The following is a 20,634-nucleotide window of genomic DNA, read 5'->3' on the forward strand; positions in this document are numbered from 1 at the left end:
GCAGGCTTGCTCTTGTATGCGGCGCCTGTTACCCCTGCAGTTTGCCGCTTTACATCTCCAGCTGCACGCTAGTCACCGGCCGGGACAGCAGTATGCTTGGAGACTGTAACCCTTAACACCAGAGACAACTTTTATGGCTGAGCCATTGTTCACCTTTGGACGGGACTTTTTATTTTTTCCGCTTCTGAAGACTCTCCTCTCCAGAACTACTTCCCTTTTGCTAATCAAGCACTTTGTAAGGTAATCCATCCTTCTATCTGGTCATTTCCAAATTCGTTATTACTATACATTCCTATATGTAACCTGGGTACAATAAATTAGCGCAAGTTAATTGTATATACAATTTCGCCTGTTACCCTTGGTAAAATAAAAAAAATTGGACCTGAAGTATTTTTTTTGGGGAAAAAAGTTAAATGTTCATTTTTTTTTAAATATTCAAAAAATTCCTGTGAAGCACCTGAAGGGTTAATAAACTTCTTGAATGTGGTTTTGAGCACCTTAAGGGGTGCAGTTTTTAGAATGGTGTCACTTTTGGGTATTTTCTATCATATAGACCCCTCAAAGTGGCTTCAAATGTGATGTGGTCCGTAAAAATAAAATGGTGTTGCAAAAATGAGAAATCGCTGGTTAACTTTTAACCCTTATAACTTCCTAACAAAAAAAAATTTTGGCTCCAAAATTGTGCTGATGTAAAGTAAGCATGTGGGAAATGTTACTTATTAAGTTTTTTGTGTGCCATATCTCTGTGATTTAAGGGTATAAAAATTCAAAGTTGGAAAATTGCGAAATTTTCAAAATTTTCGCCAAATTTCAGTTTTTTTTCACAAATAAACGCAAGTTATATGAATGAAATTTTACCACTAACATGAAGTACACTATGTCACGAGAAAACAATGTCAGAATCACCAGGATCCATGGAAGCATTCCAGAGTTATGGCCTCATAAAGGGACAGTGGCCAGAATTGTAAAAATTGACCCGGTCATGAACGTGCAAACCACCCTTGGTAGTGAAGATTGTTAAATGACTTTGGGCATTTAAAGTCTTTTTCTATATGACTTACATACTAGAAGATTCACCTACCTAAATTAGGAGATTAATTCAACAGATTGGGCCTAGATAAATGGCACTTCCTAATGAACATATCATCCAAAGAGATCAGGGAAGCATATGGCCATAAAATAACAAAGCTTTATTAGAGTCAATACAAAAAAGACATAGACAATCATTAAAAGGAGATAAATATCCAATAGGATACCAAAAAGTACATATGCAATGCAATTTATTCAATATTGTGCCTAATGCTACAAAAGAGGGGCAGAGTCATAAATTTCAAAAGTGTAATAAACTGAGTGTTCAAATGTAAAAATCACGAATATAGGCTCCTACAGTGTGCTGCTCTCACTCCCCAAGTATGCAACAACAACCCCGGGAAAAACAATAGAGAAACATACGACCTTGTAGTATCGTGGTCCCCGACGCGCATTTCATATATTTGTCTATTGTTTTTTTTTCCCGGGGCTGTTGTTGCATACTTGGGGAGTGAGAGCAGCACATTGTAGGAGCCTCATGGACCATGCACTTAGGCACTTGTGTTGACACTTAATGTGCTGACCACCCCATGACATGTTTATCTAATCATTATTATATACTTTGGTACAATTTGTTTTAAATGATGGTACTAACGTTGTGTATTTCACATTGGTACTTCTGCTTGAATTTTCACCTTATAATGGCTAGATATTTTTCCTACTACCTATTGCCTTGGGTTCATCATATTATTGGACATGAGTGTCCTTTGATGGGTACATACCCTTATAGACGCAATCCAATTATTGTACTTACATGTTTGAATCTTGCAGAAGTAGCAGTGTTATGGTACATACCTATCAGCGGTGTCCCACTTAGTATATATACCTCATAGTGTCTTACCTATATTGGTGATTTTTACATTTGAACACTCAGTTTATTACACTTTTGAAATTTATGAGTCTGCCCCTCTTTTGTAGCATTAGGCACAATATTGTATAAATTGCATTGCATATGTACTTTTTGGTATCCTATTGGATATTTATCACCTTTTAATGATTGTCTATGTCTTTTTTGTATTGACTCTAATAAAGCTTTGTTATTTTATGGCCATATGCTAATTTAGGAGATGCTGACCGTTACCTGCCCAGATCTGTAAACCACAAAGCCAAATGACAGCGCACATAGAATGTGCTGACAAGTTAGAAAATCACTTGAAGAAAAGTATTATGATGGGCCTGTAAGAGAAAGCGGAGGGTAATGATGCTGTTGGCTTCCTAGATCCCTGATATCTCATTGGATGAATCTACCTTCTCTCCCTTCTGTGCTGCTGAATGTCTCATATGGTCCTTACAAGTCCCTACAACCAGGGATTGCCTTGTTCATCATCCTTTAACCACTCTACATGAATCTGGACTTACACAGAGACCCCTAGGCTTGGGCCATGGTGTTACCTGCTATTCTGTGTTGTCAGATAGTAAGAAGAATAGTCAGATAGTTGGGTCAGAACCTGGAGGGCAGAGAAAGTACAAAATCAGAAGACGCAAGCGTAGTCTGCAAGCGGGCTGTGATCACAACAGGAAACAAATACACTAACGGGGAGCTGAGCACAGAGGACTGAACTACAGGATAACAAGGCTGTGTCTGGCAGCTTCCAGCAATATGCTTCAAGCTTTAGTAGGGTTTGGTGCTTTCCAATTGGCTTAAGCACATAGTAGATTGCTACCAGATTGCTGGACAGCACACAACCCCATACTGCCAGGCTGGATGGTACTACTGATCTCATGCACCCTAATCTTAGTGGCTGGACAGAGCCAGCGCCACCCAGAGCTTCTGGTTTCGATGTCTCTTCTATTACCAGCAGCGCCTGCACAATAAATAAGGCGCTGCCTAGTGATGGAATCAAACATCGCAGGAGCAGATCCCAGTGGAAAGGGGACACACCATTTGCAGATGCCCTAATATAACAAAATTATAGAAAACTAAAGCAGTAGAAGTCCCCATAAAGTGACTCCATTTTGAAAATGATAACCCTCAGTAAATTATTTTATGGGAGTAGTGACTAATTTGACTCCACATCCACTTTACGGAAATTAGCCCCTGCTGAATGTTGCAACGGAACATTTCAAATTTGACATTTTATTATCCAACACATAGTGCCAAGATTGTGCTCCAGGAGACACAAACCGTAAATTACGGTAAGTGGGTTCGTCTCACTATAGCAATGCCAAATATATGGATGCTAAATGTGGTTTGGACACACTGCAAGGCTTAGAAGCAAGTGGAAATTTGACTTTGGCAGAGCGAATATTGCTTGATTGGTTTATGGAGGCCATGTCGCTTTTCAAGAGCTTTCGATCCACTGATGTGGAAACCTTTGTTTTTCCACTGATAGATGATGAACCTTGGTGGTGTCTTGTGTTTCATGAGATGAGTAGAAGTTTTATTGGTATAATTTTTGCCTATATAACATTGTTTGGTGGCTTTTTGTTCCATGTTGGGGAAGCAGAATGATTAGACTGTGAACTGTAATTGTCTTGGTGAATAATTCAATATTTTTAAAAAGCTTGTAATTTTTACTTACAGCTTAAGTAGACATGTTCAAAAGTATAAGATATAAGGATATTTTATTCAAAATTAATAATTGGTTTTATTTTTAGCAGATGACTGTACCAGGAACACAGAGGGAATGCTGACATCTTCAATTTTTAAATCGGAATATCTTGAGATCACACAGGATACAATTGAAGTGAATGCCATTACTTCAGATATTCCATCAACCCTTCACAGCAAAGATTTGTCATCTGATCCTTTGAAACAGGTTGTGTCTTCTGGTTCGTTACCAACTACCAAGGAAAATCAAAGTAACAATATAAGCATTAAAAAACGACTTGCTTCTAAAGGAATGAAGCCATTTTCATTTTCAGAATATGGAAATAGTTTTCTCAAAAAGACTTTTCTTAAACATGAAAAAATTCACATAGCAGAGAATAGATTTTCCTGTTCAGAATGTGGGAAATGTTTTAACCAGAAATCAGATTTGGTTAAGCATCAAAGAACTCACACAGGGGAGAAGCCTTTTTCCTGTTCAGAATGTGGGAAATGTTTTAACCAGAAATCAGGTTTGGTTAAGCACCAAAGTACTCACACAGGGGAGAAGCCTTTTTCATGTTCAGAATGTGAGAAATGTTTTAACCGGAAATGGAGTCTTGTCATACACCAAAGAAATCACACAGGGACAAAGCCTTTTTCCTGTTCAGAATGTGGGAAATGTTTTAACAATAAATCAGGTTTGGTTACGCACCAGAGAACCCACACAGGGGAGAAGCCTTTTTCATGTTCAGAATGTGGGAAATGTTTTAACCAGAAATCAAGTTTTGTTAAGCACCAGAGAACTCACACAGGGGAGAAGCTTTTTTCCTGTCTAGAATGTGGGAAAAGTTTTAACCAGAAATCAAGTTTTGTTAGGCACCAGAGAACTCACACAGGGGAGAAGCCTTTTTCCTGTCTAGAATGTGGGAAATGTTTTAACAATCAATCAAATTTTGTTAGACACCAGAGAACTCACACAGGGGAGAAGCCGTTTTCCTGTTCAGAATGCGGGAAATGTTTTAATCAGAAATCAGATTTGGTTAATCACCAAAGAATTCACACAGGGGAGAAGCCCTTTTCCTGTTCAGAATGTGGGAAATGTTTTAACCAGAAATCAGATTTGGTTAATCACCAAAGAACTCACACAGGGGAGTAGCCTTTTTCATGTCTAGAATGTGGGAAATGTTTTAACAATAAATCAAGTTTTGTTAAGCACCAGGGAACTCACACAGGGGAGAAGCCTTTTCATGTTCAGAATGTTGGAAATATTTTAAGTGAAAATTGTATCTTCTTAAAGGGGTTGACCACTACTAGGACAACCCCTTGTCATTCGTCATGTTTGGCCATGTTAAAATAAAAACACTCATTGTACGAGAATGATCAGTACTAATTATGTTGAAGAGACTTGTCGGACAGAGCTGCCACCTTGGAAAAATTTTGCTAACTAACTTTACAGCTAATGAAATGCTGTCATGGCAGCCCTAGTCAGAATTGAGCCATTAGCAGGTATGGTTGGCATACACAAAGGGTAATAGGAGTAGCTGCAGGGCACTGTGAGAGTAAATAAGTGGTGTCATATGGTAATAAGTGGTGTCCGTGACAAGGACATACAGTTATCAATATGTGAAGAGTTATGTGAGTAACAAACATTACTCCCATAATCAAAATTCAGTATGAAATACAGTATGAAAACATGTAAAAAGAAAAGATTATGCAGAGAAAAATCACAGGGCAAGTATATAAAACATATTTAAATCTGTCACACACAATAGCGAGTAATGTACCAGCCACAAAAATTATCTGAATAGCAGCAAGCCAGTCAAGTAGAAATATAGAATGTTTGCATGTACAAAAGTCAGCATGCTCAAATGCCCTCCATTGGATTGCATTTGAGCATGCAGGCACAAACTTATACCTCGAGACTTCCCTGATGAGCTTTACCAGAGCGAAACGCATCAGGAGAAAAGGGAGCAATGTGCTATGAGGAGATCCACAACATTTTATTGGGTCCTGGTGTCTCAATTTAGTGTGATTGATTAACGAGAAGAGAGAGAGCCAACAAAAAAAAAAAAAACTTAGCCTTCACCTCCTAGATATTCAGACCTAGCTAGGGGGAGCATTTATGCAGGGGTGGCATTTATGCACATGTAATCGAAGTACATGTATCAAAGTACTACTGGCAGTTATAACATGGCAGTTAGACAGGGCAGGAGACAGGTAAGACATTTATATACATCTACTCCCTGTACATTAGGAGTACAACAAATATATACCATATGCATTTGTGTAATTTTAATCCTGGCCGCTGCATTCACACACATCCACCGCCCTGGCATTAACTCTCTACACTCCATCCATATTGGCCCCTCGCTTCTTTCCTCTCCTATGTATAGCACTCACGCTCTTTTCACGTTGTTAAATTGCACAGATCCAGTCAGTCCCACCATTCGACATCAGAGACGCTCTCACAAATCACTTAACCATCTGCTCACTCTTTCTATCCTCCTCCTAGTTGCAGGAGACATTGCTCCCAACCCTGGTCCCCCATGTTATAGAACGTCAAACCCCCCGACTGCTACACTTAGAAACCCCTCTAATCTGATTAATATTCCCTGCCTGCCATCTGTCTCTCTTAATTGTGCACTTTGGAATTCTCGCTCAGTGTGTAACAAACTCTCCTTCATCCATGACTTCTTCCTTTCTAATTCTCTTAACCTCCTGGCTCTTACTGAAACCTGGATCCAGCAGTCAGACACTACCGCTGCTGCTGCTCTTTCATACAGGGGGCTACACTTCTCTCATACCCCAAGATCAGACAGTAGAGCTGGTGGAGGCGTTGGTCTGCTCCTATCACCAAAATGTACCTTTCAGGTTATCCCTCAAGTACCCTCACTTGTCTTCCCTTCTTTTGAGGTCCATGCCGTCAGACTCTACACCCCCTTCTCCATGCGAGTGGCGGTGGTGTATCGTCCTCCCGGCCCCTCCCATCAGTTCCTGGATCATTTTGCCACTTGGCTTCCACATTTTCTCTCCTGTGACATCCCTACCCTCATCATGGGAGATTTCAACATCCCCATTGCTCTTCCCCTCTCACCATCTGCTGCTCACCTTTTATCTCTGACCTCCTCATTTGGCCTTTCGCAGCTTACTAATTCTCCAACGCATGAAGACGGAAACTCCCTTGACTTGGTCTTCTCTCGGCTTTGTGCAGTGGATGATTTTGCAAACTCCCCTCTCCCGCTCTCTGACCACAATCTTCTTTCATTCTCTATAAAGAACTGCCAGGCTGCTCAGGTCACCCCCACTGTCCAGACTTATAGAAACATACAGGCCATTAACACCCAGAAACTTATGAAGAACTTGCAGTCTTCATTGGCCCCTATCTCCTCCCTCTCATGTCCTGATTCTGCATTGAAGCATTACAATGAAACACTTCAAAGTGCCCTGGATGAATTTGCACCCCCTATAAATAGAACACCACAACGCAGACGGCGACAACCCTGGCACACGGTGCAAACACGTTTCCTGCAGCGGTGCTCCAGGTGCGCCGAACGTCTGTGGAGAAAATCCAATCTACACGAAGATTTCATCCATTTTAAGTTTATGCTTAGAACATACAACACTGCCCTTCACATCTCCAAACAAACCTATTTCAACACCCTCATCACCTCACTGTCCAATAACCCGAAACGTCTCTTTGACACTTTTCATTCTCCACTCAATCCAAGAGTACAGGCCCCAACCACGGAGCTCCGAGCTGACGATCTGGCCAATTATTTCAAAGAAAAAATTGACCAGATTCGACAGGAAATTATCTCCCAATCACCTCATACCATGCACTGTCCTCCCTCCCCCACTGAATCTAGCTCACGCTCTGATTTTGAACCAGTCACAGAAGAAGAAGTAAGCAGGCTCCTTGCATCTTCTCGCCCAACTACTTGCACCAGTGACCCATTTCCGTCACATCTCCTCCAGTCCCTTTCCCCTGCTGTCACCCCTCACCTAACTAAAATATTTAACCTCTCTCTCTCTTCTGGTATTTTTCCCTCCTCATTTAAGCATGCCATCATACATCCACTACTTAAAAAACTATCCCTCGACCAAAACTGTGCCACTAACTATAGACCTGTCTCTAATCTTCCCTTCATCTCTAAACTCCTGGAACGCCTGGTCCACTCACGTCTTATCCGCTATCTCTCAGAAAACTCTGTTCTCGACCCTCTCCAATCCGGTTTCCGCTCTTTACACTCCACTGAAACTGCCCTCACTAAAGTCTCTAATGATCTGCTAACAGCTAAATCAAATGGTCATTACTCCATGCTAATTCTCTTGGATCTCTCTGCAGCATTCGACACTGTGGATCATCAGCTCCTCCTCACTATGCTCCGTTCCATTGGCCTCAAGGACACCATTCTCTCCTGGTTCTCCTCCTATCTCTCCGACCGCTCCTTTACTGTATCTTTTGCCGGTTCCTCCTCCTCTCACCTTCCCCTTACTGTTGGGGTCCCCCAAGGATCGGTTCTAGGCCCCCTCCTCTTCTCCTTGTACACTGCCCCTATTGGTCAAACAATCAGTAGATTTGGTTTCCAGTACCATCTCTATGCTGATGACACCCAATTATACGCTTCTTCTCCTGACATCACGCCAGCCTTTCTAGAAAACACCGGCGATTGTCTAAACGCTGTGTCTAATATCATGTCCTCACTATATCTGAAACTGAACCTGTCAAAGACTGAACTCCTGGTGTTTCCTCCCTCTACTAATGTACCTATACCCGACATTGCTATTTCTGTGTGTGGCTCCACTATTACTCCCCAGCAACAGGCCCGCTGTCTTGGGGTCATACTTGATTCCGAGCTTTCCTTTGCCCCCCATATTCGATCACTGGCTCGCTCTTGTCATCTGCACCTCAAAAACATTGCTAGAATTCGACCTTTTCTTACTTTTGACTCTGCAAAAACTCTTACTGTTTCTCTTATTCATTCTCGTCTCGACTATTGTAACTCTCTTCTAATCGGTCTCCCTCTTACCAAACTCTCCCCTCTCCAATCTGTCTTGAATGCTGCAGCCAGGATCATATTCCTCACCAATCGTTACACCGATGCCTCTACCTTGTGCCAGTCATTACACTGGCTACCGATCCACTCCAGAATTCAGTATAAACTTATTACCCTCACCCGCAAAGCCCTCCATGGCTCAGCACCACCCTACATCTCCTCCCTTGTTTCAGTATACCACCCTACCCGCGCCCTCCGTTCTGCTGATGACCTGAGGTTAGTATCCTCAATAGTCAGAACCTCCCACTCCCGTCTCCAAGACTTTACACGTGCCGCGCCAATTCTTTGGAATGCACTTCCCAGGTCAATACGATTAGTCCCCAATCCCCACAATTTTAAGCGTGCCCTGAAAACACATTTATTCAGACTGGCCTATCACCTCAACACATTAACCTAATCTATCCCTGTGTGGCACAGCCAAAAGTTTTACCATAACCAGATTTCCCGCATCAAATTCCCACATGCTTTATGCATCCATTATCCCTCTGTGTCTGTACTGTCACACACTTAACATTATGGCTGGTCCATACAATCAGGGCAACTGTTACCACCCACCTTTCGTGTCTACCTCTTTCCTCATAGACTGTAAGCTTGCGAGCAGGGCCCTCTTTCCTCTTGATATTTGTTATAATCTACTGTATGTGTTTATTGTTATACTGTAATGTCTATTGTCTGTACAAATCCCCTCTGAAATGTAAAGTGCTGCGGAATATGTCGGCGCTATAAAAATAAAATTTATTATTATTATTATTATTATAGCATGAGAATGGGTGAGATCTTTCCTATATATATGCTGACTTTTGTACATGCAAACATTGAAAAGGGGATATAGTATATTGACTGCTGGTAGTCTCTGTTTATTAAGAGACACCTATTGAAACTGGAAACCCCTGTTTGCATTGGTGTGCCGCCCATGATATGTGCTTTTGCAAACTTGGAGAAATGGGTACACGAGTTGGTTAATATGTGTAGTCTCCGGAGATGAGATACATTCATTAGGTGTTAAACCCCAGTTTGCTTCTGTTGCGCTGCTCATTTTGGATCAGTTGGATCTGTTGTGTTTCTATATGGTCTATGAAATGTATATATGTTTACACACTAAAGGGTTATGTCATCTGGTGTCTTTTCTGTTATTGCATAGGTTGGGTATATTTATGCGATTTGTGTTTGTTTCTTGTTCGTCTTTTGTCCCACGTGCACTTTTATTAGGAATAAGTCTTCCTTTTTAAATTTATTGGAATAAAGTTGATTAGTTTTATTTAATTTTCTGTCTATATTTCTACTTGACTGGCTTGCTGATATTCATATTTAAATCTGTCCCAAAAGTATAGATTGGTTTAGTAAAATCCTTTAAATATATATAATTTAAGTGGAAAACCCATATGGAAAAAGTATAACAATTATATACCATATCATCCTATGTCATTAGCAATCTCAGGTGTGCGGTCTCCTCCGAGTGATAAATAGCAATTCACAATAAATCCAGATACAAAAAAATATATAGAACGGGTGTCACGGTGTGACTCAACCCCAATGGGTGGTCGGTCAATGGACGGTGCAGCTCACACACAACGGGATGGAAAAAATTAAAGGAAGGCCCTAGCGATAGGGAATGAGGGATGGTCACCACCTGTCCCTGCACTCCCCTAACACCCTTTGCAGGTCCTTCCCCCTGCCACCATCTGGAACCTTATCCCTAGTGTCACCCGTCTTTGCACTGGCTAATGCACTGGCCGGCTAGGAGCACTAGCCTTTGCCTCTGCAGATAGTACACACAGGGGAAAGTGACAAACACCAAAAGATACTAGGAGAAAAGACACCACCCTTAGCTTATATGCACCGCCGCAAAGATCCAGTCCACAGACATCAACAGCAACAGGAATCTTAACACCAAACGTGGCAGGCACCAGAGAGCTGCTTCTGCTAAGCTGGTCTCCAGAAAGGACTTGTATAACCAACAGTCAGCAGATACATCAGGTGACCTTTTAAAGGATGTAAGGAGTGGTCACCACCCACATCAGCTGATCCAGTAGCACTGCAGTAACACCAGGTTGCCAGCAGGGAAAAACTGACATTAACCCCTGATGGCCTTCAAGAAAGAAAGTTTTAACTTGGTGGAGCCAGAACTGCCACAAATCCAAAAATGGATTGTGACAGTACCCACCTTTCAATGAGAGGACTCTGGGCTCTCAACATCGGCCCTCACCAGAAAACGACATATGGTGCGGATGCCTCGATTCACCAGAATTCACCTCTGCAGTCACCTGACCCTCAGGTTTACAACAAATGCAGCACGATGGAGATGACGATAACGTAGGCTCCGGAGGCGCCAAAAATCTCCAGAGTGCCGACCTGTGGAATGAGTTGTGTACAAGCATTAATGGGGGGTTACTCCAGCTGGAAATTCCCCGTGCCGAGAATCGCCAACACTCGATACGGCCTGATCACCCAAGAACCCCAGGCCCCAAAACCACACTTCCACCTGATGTTTTTGGTGGACACCCACACATACTCGTTCACACACAGGTCCGGACCTGAACGTTTATTGGTTTATTGCCACACACACGTTTGCCACAAGATGATGAACTCTTCGAGGAACCAACAACAGAGGCATCCCCCTGTGTCACCACACTCACACCCCCACAATGCTCAGGGAACCACCACCCTCCCCTGACCCCTCCTCCTAAGAGGACTCTGACACTCAGGGTTAGCTTGTGAGGGTTGAGACTTACCCCTACTCCCTGACAGCACCTCTGTTGCCCCCACCGGAGAAGAAGGGACAGTTGTAGAAAGACGGCAGAGACAGTAGCCCCCAGGCAGCAGCCCTCACACGACTGATCCCAGCTGACTACTTTTCTGGACTGCCAATCTATGACCGGGTTGTGTCTTTGCAATCAAGGGTGGCCTAAAATGATGGAGGTTAACATTCCCCCTAAGACGTAGCATGACAGGACTCTTCATGTTGAGTCCCTATACGCAGGTGTATATAATCTACGACTTGGAATACCCTCCCCTGGCTGAGTGGGAGAGAGTCAATGGCCTGGATGCTTAGGGGTTTTGCTAGTGTCCTACACCTCAGGCCATGGGTCTGGATGAAGTGAGCATCCACCTGATTGACACCTGCTCCACTGTCCACCAGCACCGATATAATCTGTTACCCCGCCAACCACCACTTCAAAAGGGTTGGTACACTGAGACGAGAAGATGGAAGAAATATATACTCCCTGGTCGCTTCCCTTCACACGACCAGGGTAAGCGGCTTTTGTGTTGGTAACAGTATTTTGGCACGAGCTGGGCAGACACTGATGAAATGACCAGTCTGCCCACAGTAAAAGCATGCCCCCATTACTTGGTGAACTGCAGGAAACCCCGTTTGAGATCCAACTCCTCCCACCTGCATTGGGTTCGTCCTTTAGCACCAGTGTTTCTTCCTCCCTGGCAAGGACTACAGGGAGCAGATTTGGTATATTCTTCTCCCTGAGGCATCTATCCACCTAGATAGCAAGGGACACGGCAGCTTCCAGTGACTTGGGAGCAGCGTTCTGCACCAGAGTATCCTGCAACTTAGGAGACAGCCCCTGACAAAAATGGCTCCTAAGGGCAAGGTCATTCCACCGCGTGTCAGTGGCCCACATCCTGAAGTCTGACCAGTACTCCTCAGGCAGCCGGCCCCCTTGTTTGATCTTACGGAGACAAAACTTAGCCAGGGAGACGCCATCAGGATCCCCATACACCAATGCCAATGCCTCAAAAAACTCATCCACCGACTGCAAAAATGGTGACTCGATCGGCAGGGAGAAGGCCCAGGAATTGGGATCATCCTTAAGAAGGGAAACTATAATTCCCACCTGTTGTTCCTCACTTCCTGATGAATGATTGCGGAGCCTGAAGTACAACTTGCAGGCTTCCTTAAATACCACAAACTTTTCTCCCACCCGAAACCCGGACAGGGAGAGAGATTTTGGGTTCCTGTAGAGCCTGCAACTGAGCCGAGGCTCAGATCCCCGTCAAATGCTGAAGCCTGCTTGCCCTGTGTCTCAGCCATACTTGCTTTCCCTGTGTCTCAGCCATGCCTGCCTGCCCTGTGTCTCAGCCATGCCTGCCTGCCCTGTGTCTCAGTTGTGCCTGCGGGCCCTGTGTCTAAGCCATGCCTGCCTGTGTCTCAGCTGTGCCTGCCTGCCCTGTGTCTCAGCCGTACCTACCTGCCCTGTGTCTCAGCCATGCCTGCCTGCCCTGTGTCTCAGCCGTGCCTGCTTGCTTTGAGTCTCAGACATGCCCGCCTGCCAGTGTTTCAGCCGTGCCTGCCTGCCAGTGTCTCAGCCGTACCTGCCTGCCTGCCAGTGTCTCAGCCGTGCCTGCCTGCCAGTGTCTCAGCCGTACCTGCCTGCTTGTGTCTCTGCCGTGCCTGCCTGCCAGTGTCTCAGCCGTGCCACTGTGGCGCCCCCAGGAGTATGGCCGCCACAGTGGCTTTGCCTTCCTCCAGGGAGGGTAATGACAGGCTTGGAAGCAGTAAAGGGTCTCTCTCGCAGTTAACCTATACATTCAACACAGTTCCACTCCAGGCCTGCTGGGGGGATTCTGAACTGGAATTGAGGGGAGGAGTGCTCTCTGAGGGCCAAGAGGAAGGAGTGGTCAGTTAGTGTGAGGAGGTCCACGTGTGCAGATGTGTGGAGAGAAGCTGGAGGTTGAGCTGAGGAAGGAAAGCTCCCTCACAGCGAGAGTGCATGAACTGGAGCCTGGTCTCCACAGTTGTATGGATACTAATGGTCCTGCAACAGACACCAGAGGAGTAGGAGGCTGTAAATGCCCTACCCCCACCTAAGACTCGGAGGCACAACAGCACGGAGTGAGCCAAGAGAGGAATAGCGGCTACAGCTGTCTGCCATACGAGGAGTGCTAATAGAAGAGAATTTAGAGGAACTTCAGTGTAACTCAGTACTAGGAGTACTTCATTCAGATAAGCGCTAGGAATGAGATTGCACAGCCTATCTTATGAGAGATAATCCTGAGCTGCTTCCAGGCTAGCCTGCTCTGGTACCATCTGTAATCAGGACCCTGGACTGCATTTATCAAGTAAAGGTACAGAAATTGCACCCCGCTGTGTCTTTGTCTGCTTCCTACCCTTCCGGCACTGCTACATCCCCGTGCCAACCACATCTACACTGCCCTGGGACTACAGCTTCACCTGTGGGGAGCTTTTACATCTTTGCTGCACCCTACTATCAGTCCCAGTGGATCTGCATGCAGCGTTGGCTTAACATCTCACTTGCTGATCACCACAGGTGGCGTCACAAACTATTCCATTAACTACACTTCACCATTCAATCTCCCCTATTACTTGGGCGCCCAGGGCCACGGACCGGGTCACGGCTACTGTGACACATCCCACTGACACCGGCCCGGTACCGAGTACCCCCCAGCTGTGGGAGGGCGACCCAACTTGGCATCACGAACAGGATTACGGAGCCCGGTACCCCCCATAGACTGTGTTTGTGTAAAAGACTGTGTGTGAAATTGGCGCCAATTGCCGCCATTGCTGCGCTGCTTAGCACGCGCGGGAAGAAAGAGGGGCAGGCCTTCAAGGGCGGAACCTGCCACAGAGCGCGAAGAAGTGAAGTGCCACGCGGGAAGAGAGGACAGCGCGCGAGAAGGTGAGGAGCTGAGGCCTACAGCCTGGAGCATCGGGCCTGTGAAGTGGCCGCCGGTAAGCTCACAGAACCCCCGGCCCTGGCTATCGTTAACTAGGGGGGGAAGAGAATGTCTGTGCCAAGCGGCAATGCAGCGGCGGACGCCGTCACCAACCCCTCAGTGCCGCAAGGAGTGGTGCCCGCCGCAGCGGTCCCCATAATGCCGCTGTCTATGCCCTACCTTCCGGGAGCGGCCTGGCTTCCGCAGTACTCGGGTGAGTCACATACCCTGAGTGAATTTAAAGAGAAACTGTGCAGTTTGTTTAAAGTATACCCTCTGTCTGAAAGCCAGAAAGTGAACATCCTTATTGGACAGCTAACGGGTGCAGCACAGAGAGAGGTGAAAGCCTGGCAGGACACTGACAAAGACACTGTTAAAAAGATTCTAGCCAAGCTGAGAAACACCTTTGACACCCGAACTGCAGCTGAAATCAAGATGCGATTCTTTGGATGTAAGCAGAGAACGCAGGACAGTATAAGGGACTATGCTCTTAACCTGCAGGAGGCGCTGCGAGCAGTCAAGCAAGTTGATCCTGACAGTGTGAAGGAGGAAGATAAACTGTTAAAGGAGCAGTTCATTGAAGGACTCCTATCCAGTACCCACAGAGGGCAGTTGCGCATCATAACCCTGCAAAACCCAGATCTGGACTTTGCTGATTTTAAGGACAGGGCTATTCGGGTCCTGCAGGAATCAACCGACAGCCGTCCAGCGCCCCCTAGGCGCCCAGCGATCACCTACCATCAGGAAGCAACATCTTTTCCTTCCATCCCTGTGGAGGCTGATGCACAGACTCTGGATAAAGATTCTACTGAGGAGCTGCGTCTTCAGGTTCAGGAGTTGACCAGAGTTATGGCTGCACTTAATAAAACCGTGCAGTCCCTGCAGGTGTCCTCCAAAGAGAAGATCCAGCTTGCTTCCAGTCCAGAGGATGTCCCGTGGCGCCGGAGGAGAACCCCGCCACTCCGAGGAAGGAACAATGACCGCTACGACCAGGACGGACGTCCCATCTGTCGTCGCTGCTACAAAGCAGATCATCTTGCAAGATTTTGTCCTTTAAACGATCAACCCCTGGGGCAGAGGGCCAACCCCCAGGAGTAGGACCACAAGGCCCAAGGAACTGGCGAGCCAAGTATGTGGGAGGGAGACCGATCCTTCCTGTGGTGATTGACGGCATCCCCACGAACGCTTTGCTGGACACTGGCTCCCAGGTGACCACTATGCCCTATATCCTCTGCAAGCGGTATTGGGCTGATTCTGAACTCACCCGTGGCCCAACTGATGAACTAACAGTAGTTGCCAGTAATGGTCAGTCTTTGCCGCAGAAAAGATGTCAAGAAATTAATGTTAAAGTGGGGAGGGTGGCGTTGAAATCTCAAGGTCTGATAGTTGTGGATATTGATCGACGTGAATGTAATCCCATGATGACTCTTGGTACAAATGTAATTGAAAATTGTCTTTCCGAGGTTATTGTCTTGTTGCAACAGGTGGCTGAGACTGCTGGTTCCAGTGAACAACGAGTCCTGCAGAAGGAGATCAAGGCCCTGATGCAAAGACAACAGGTAGAACTCTCTGGCGGAGAAATTGGTAGTGTCAGAGTGAGTGATGCTTTCCCCATTGCAATACCCCTCAGATGTGAAATGTTGATTTGGTGTCGGGTAGCCATAGGCCTCAGGGGGAAGGATTACCAGGCATTGGTAGAACCAGTATATTCTTATAGCAGGCCCACTGTCCTGACAGCCAGAGGGGTGGTTGATGTACGTAAAGGGAGAGTACCTGTATGCCTTTTGAATTGTGGGGAGGAGGAGGCCACAATACCTTGGTACGCCACAGTTGCTAAGCTGCTCACTGTTAATAACAACTCTTTGCAGGCAGCAGAGCCTTTGGTCTCATCCGATCAGGTGGAGGACAATGGCTCTGTGAAGCAGATGGAGGAGTGGTGCCAGCAACTGCAGGTGGGGACTGACTCTACACCTTCATACCAGAAAAATGGGGTTTACAGAGTGACACAAGAGTATGAGCGGGTATTCAGTAAACACCCACTAGATTTTGGGCAGGCAAAAGGGGTTCAACATCATATCCCCACTGGAGATCATCCACCCATTAAAGAAAGGTACCGGCCTATACCCCCAACACAATACCAATGTGCAAAAGGTATGTTGAGAGAGATGAAGGAAGCAGGGGTTATCAGAGACAGTTGTAGCCCCTGGGCAGCTCCAATAGTTTTTGTAAAGAAAAAGGATGGTACCATGAGAATGTGTGTTGACTACAGGAAAATTAACAGCATTACACATAAAGATGCCTACCCATTACCTAGAATTGAGGAATCATTAGCTGCACTTAAAACTGCTAACTACTTTTCCACCTTGGATCTCACTAGAGGGTATTGGCAGTTTCCCGTGGCAGAGGAAGACAAGGAGAAAACAGCATTTTCCACTCCAATGGGTCTCTGTGAGTTCATTTATATGCCATTTGGGCTCTGCACTGCCCCAGGAACATTTCAACGGCTGATGGAGTGCTGCCTGGGACACATGAACTTTGAGACAGTCCTGTTGTACCTTGATGATGTCATTGTTTTCTCCAAGACTTATGAAGACCATCTGGAGTACCTGGCTGAAGTGTTTGAAGCCTTGTCCAATTTAGGCCTAAGGTGAAGCCTTCCAAATGCCACCTCCTGAAGCCCAAGGTACAGTACCTCAGTCATGTAGTGAGTGCAGAAGGTGTGGCACCAGATCCTGACAAAGTCACAGTCATCCGGGACTGGCCAAAGCCCAGCAACCTCCACGAAGTACGCCAATTCCTCAGGTTGGTAGGCTACTACCGAAGGTTCATCAAGGGCTTCACTGAAATAGCCACTACTATGCAAAATCTGCTGGTGGGGCAGTCCAAGAAAGCCAAACAGAAAAGTTCCACCTTTGAATGGACTGAGGAGTTGGAGAGATCCTTCACCAGACTGAAGATGGCTCTCACAGGAGATGAAGTTCTGGCCTACCCAGATTATGACAAACCCTTTGTGTTGTATACTGATGCCAGCAACGTGGGACTGGGAGCAGTACTGTCACAGGTACAGAATTGCAGAGAAAGAGTGATCTCCTACGCCAGCAGGAAGCTTCGTCCCACTGAAAGGAACCCTGACAACTACAGTTCCTTCAAGCTTTAGTTCCTCGCCATAGTCTGGGCTGTGGCTGAAAGATTCAAACATTACCTGGCCTCAGCCAAGTTTACCATCTTCACGGACAACAACCCGTTGACTCACTTGGACACTGCAAAACTAGGCGCACTGGAGCAGCGATGGATGGCTCGGCTGTCTGACTATGAGTTTACCATAAAGTACTGAGCAGGGCACAAGAATGCCAATGCTGATGCGCTGTCCAGGATGCCTAATCTGCCAGATGCAGGAGAAGACCCTGAGGCTCTTGAAGAAATAAAGTTACCTCCCTTCCACCGACCACTTGCGGCCCAACGCGCTCAAGGAGTGAGAAACAGACGGCCTGGCTTGAAGGAGGTCACCTTAAACCCCTTGCCTCACCATGATTGAGCAGAAACGCAAGATAGTGACCCTGCAGTCCGCCTGGTGAAGGAGCTACTTTCACAAGCTGACTCATGCCCAGAGTCGAATGCTCCTGAAGAAACCCAGCAGTTGTGGAAGGAAAGAGGTCGGCTGTTCATTTATGAAGGAAAGCTGTGTCGGAGGAGTATCAATGCCAGCACTCATGAGCTGGGTTGGCAGGTGATAGTCCCAAAGAGAGAGGCATCAATGGTCCTGGAAGCATACCACAATAGAGCTGGACACTTCGGATGGAAGAAGTTGGAAGCGTTGCTCCGGGAGAGGTTCTACTGGGCTGGTATGAGGAAAGCCATTGAGAGGTGGTGCCAGGAGTGTGGACAATGTAACCTGCGCAGAAAGGATCGAAACAGCCAGAGAGCTCCTCTACAGCCAATCATCACCAAACAGCCACTTGAGTTGGTAGCCCTGGACCATGTGAAACTGGTTCCAAGCCAGTCAGGCTACATCTATGCTCTTACCATTGTGGACCACTACTCAAGATTCCTGGTAGTTGTGCCTGTCAAAGATCAAACAGCCAGGACAGCAGCCAGAGCCTTCCAACAGCACTTTTGTAGACCACATGGATATCCTGAGCAAGTGCTTACAGATCAAGGTCCCGCCTTTGAGGCAGAAGTGTTCCAGGAATTCTGTAACTTGTATGGTTGTAAGAAGATCCGGACAACACCGTATCACTCACAGACCAATGTCATGTGTGAGAAGATGAACCAAGTAGTGATTGACCTACTGAAGACCTTGCCTTTGGAGGAGAGGAATCTGTGGCCAGAAAAGTTGCCAGATCTGGTAGACCTCTACAACCACATCCCTGTGAATTCCACCAACTGCACTCCAGCCTACCTAATGAGAGCAAGGCCTGGGAAACTGCCTATTGATTTGGACATGGGAGTCCTGACACCTGAAGTAACATCACCAGATGCTGACTGGGATACAGAGAGGCAGCTACAGTACAGAAGAGTACAAGAGTGTGTGAAGAGTTTAGCCCAGGAAAGACAAAAACAAGAAAGGAACTACAATCAGCATGCACCTGCAGTTCCCTTGTCGCCAGGAGAGCAAGTTCTCAAGAGGAAAAGAAGACTGCATAAATTGGATGATCAATGGGAAGCTGAACCCTACACCATTCAACCCTCAAACTTTGACAATACCAAGGTGTGCTTTATTAGTAAAGATGGAGGAGAAACCTCAGAAGCCGTGTCAAGGGATCATTTGAAATTATGCCCTGACCAGTTAAGAGAAAGAATGGAGGAACAAGATAATATCCAACCCATAGAGGAAGAAAAGGTCAGCACCATACTTGGAGAATTTCCTGCCAATTGGACTAAAGTAAATGATGCAATCGTGGTGCCCGTGTTGATATTTCCCCAATTGGTTGCACAGGAAGAAGTGACTCAAGAAAATCCTGAAGATCAGGAAAATCAGGCAACAGATGCCACACCAGCAGTGGAGCCAGAGAACCCTCGCCCTGCCAGTGGTGAACCTGTAATGCCCATGGTGAGTCTAAGGGTTCCTAGACAATCTAGTATCCCTGTGTTACATAGAACCACCAGTAGTGTATTGTAGGGATGTGACTCACTCAGGTGCAGCGGGAGACAATCAGGAGACAGGTTCTTCCAAAGTTCATGTGGTTTATTTCTGTCATAAACCATAAAACAGCGTATCACCAAAAATAGCCTCTAGCTTAGGCAAACAAAACATAAACGTTCGTGGTTGCAGACTCAGACCGAGAGTCTCAGCACATGCTGGGAGGTGTAGTCCTCCCCACATACAGCTCCTTGGTTCAGGAGCAAACCACATTATAAGGCTGTAGCCACACCCACGAACTCAGCAGCTGACTGGTCACATGACTGTGACCTCACCACAGGTCCTTCAAACAACAACAAAAACAATATCTGGTATGCTTTACATTATAGAGACAAGCCATTTATGAGACACATATCTCCCATCGATTACACGACCCTTAGCCCTGCCACATACCTCCCCCCTCTGCCTAAAGCCGTGGGGCTTGGCACTTTCACCTACCAGGCAAAGGATTCTGGAGAGGGCATCGGCATTCCCATGTAGCTTCCCGGCCCTATGCTCTACATGGAAGCTGAAGTCTTGTAGGGCTAAGAACCAGCGGGTGACCCTAGCATTCTTGCCCTTTGTTTCCCTCATCCACCTGAGTGGGGCATGGTCGGATATTAACCTAAACTTCCGTCCCACCAGGTAGTACTGTAATGTGTCCACTGCCCATTTTATGGCCAAACACTCCTCTACAACTGAGTAATTTCTCTCACAAGAAGTCAACTTCCTACTCAAGTAGAGAACAGGATGCTCCTCCCCACGTATCTCTTGGAAGAGGACTGCTCCTACCCCGACATCTGAGGCATCTGTCTGGAGGACAAATTCACGCTTAAAGTCTGGGGCCACTAAAACGGGTTGTTTGCAAAGAGCTCCCTTCATTTCTTGGAAGGCTGACTCTGCTTCTTCGGACCAGCTGACCATCACTGACTTTGTCCCCTTAAGCAGATCAGTTAGAGGTGCAGCCATTGTGGCGAAGTTTGGGATGAACCTCCTGTAATATCCCACAATCCCCAGGAAGGCTTTAACTTGCTTCTTTGACAGAGGTCTCGGCCATGTTTGAATTGCCTCCACTTAATTGATTTGGGGTTTGATCTCGCCACGCCCCACTACATATCCAAGGTACTTGGCTTCTTCTCTCCCCAAGGCAC

The 20,634-nt window shown here is 46.1% G+C and overlaps 2 protein-coding genes across 3 annotated transcripts in view; both read left to right on the plus strand.

The window, feature by feature from the left end:
- Positions 1-5,641, plus strand: part of LOC141047077 (oocyte zinc finger protein XlCOF7.1-like) — a 30,558-nt gene extending 24,917 nt beyond the window's left edge. The window contains exon 6 of one of the 2 annotated variants that reach the window (XM_073542020.1): positions 3,688-5,641. In XM_073542020.1, the coding sequence (XP_073398121.1) occupies positions 3,688-4,775 (1,088 nt within the window). In that variant the 3' untranslated portion in view covers positions 4,776-5,641. The remainder of the gene's footprint in view (positions 1-3,687) is intronic. The other variant, XM_073542021.1, reaches the window with a different exon arrangement.
- The window catches only part of LOC141047073 (uncharacterized), a 503,490-nt gene that overhangs the window by 56,807 nt on the left and 426,049 nt on the right, over positions 1-20,634 (plus strand). The window lies entirely within an intron of this gene.

Source organism: Dendrobates tinctorius, unplaced genomic scaffold (assembly GCF_039654945.1).
Source record: "Dendrobates tinctorius isolate UK_male_01 unplaced genomic scaffold, ASM3965494v1 ptg000126l, whole genome shotgun sequence".
Lineage (NCBI taxonomy): Eukaryota > Metazoa > Chordata > Amphibia > Anura > Dendrobatidae > Dendrobates > Dendrobates tinctorius.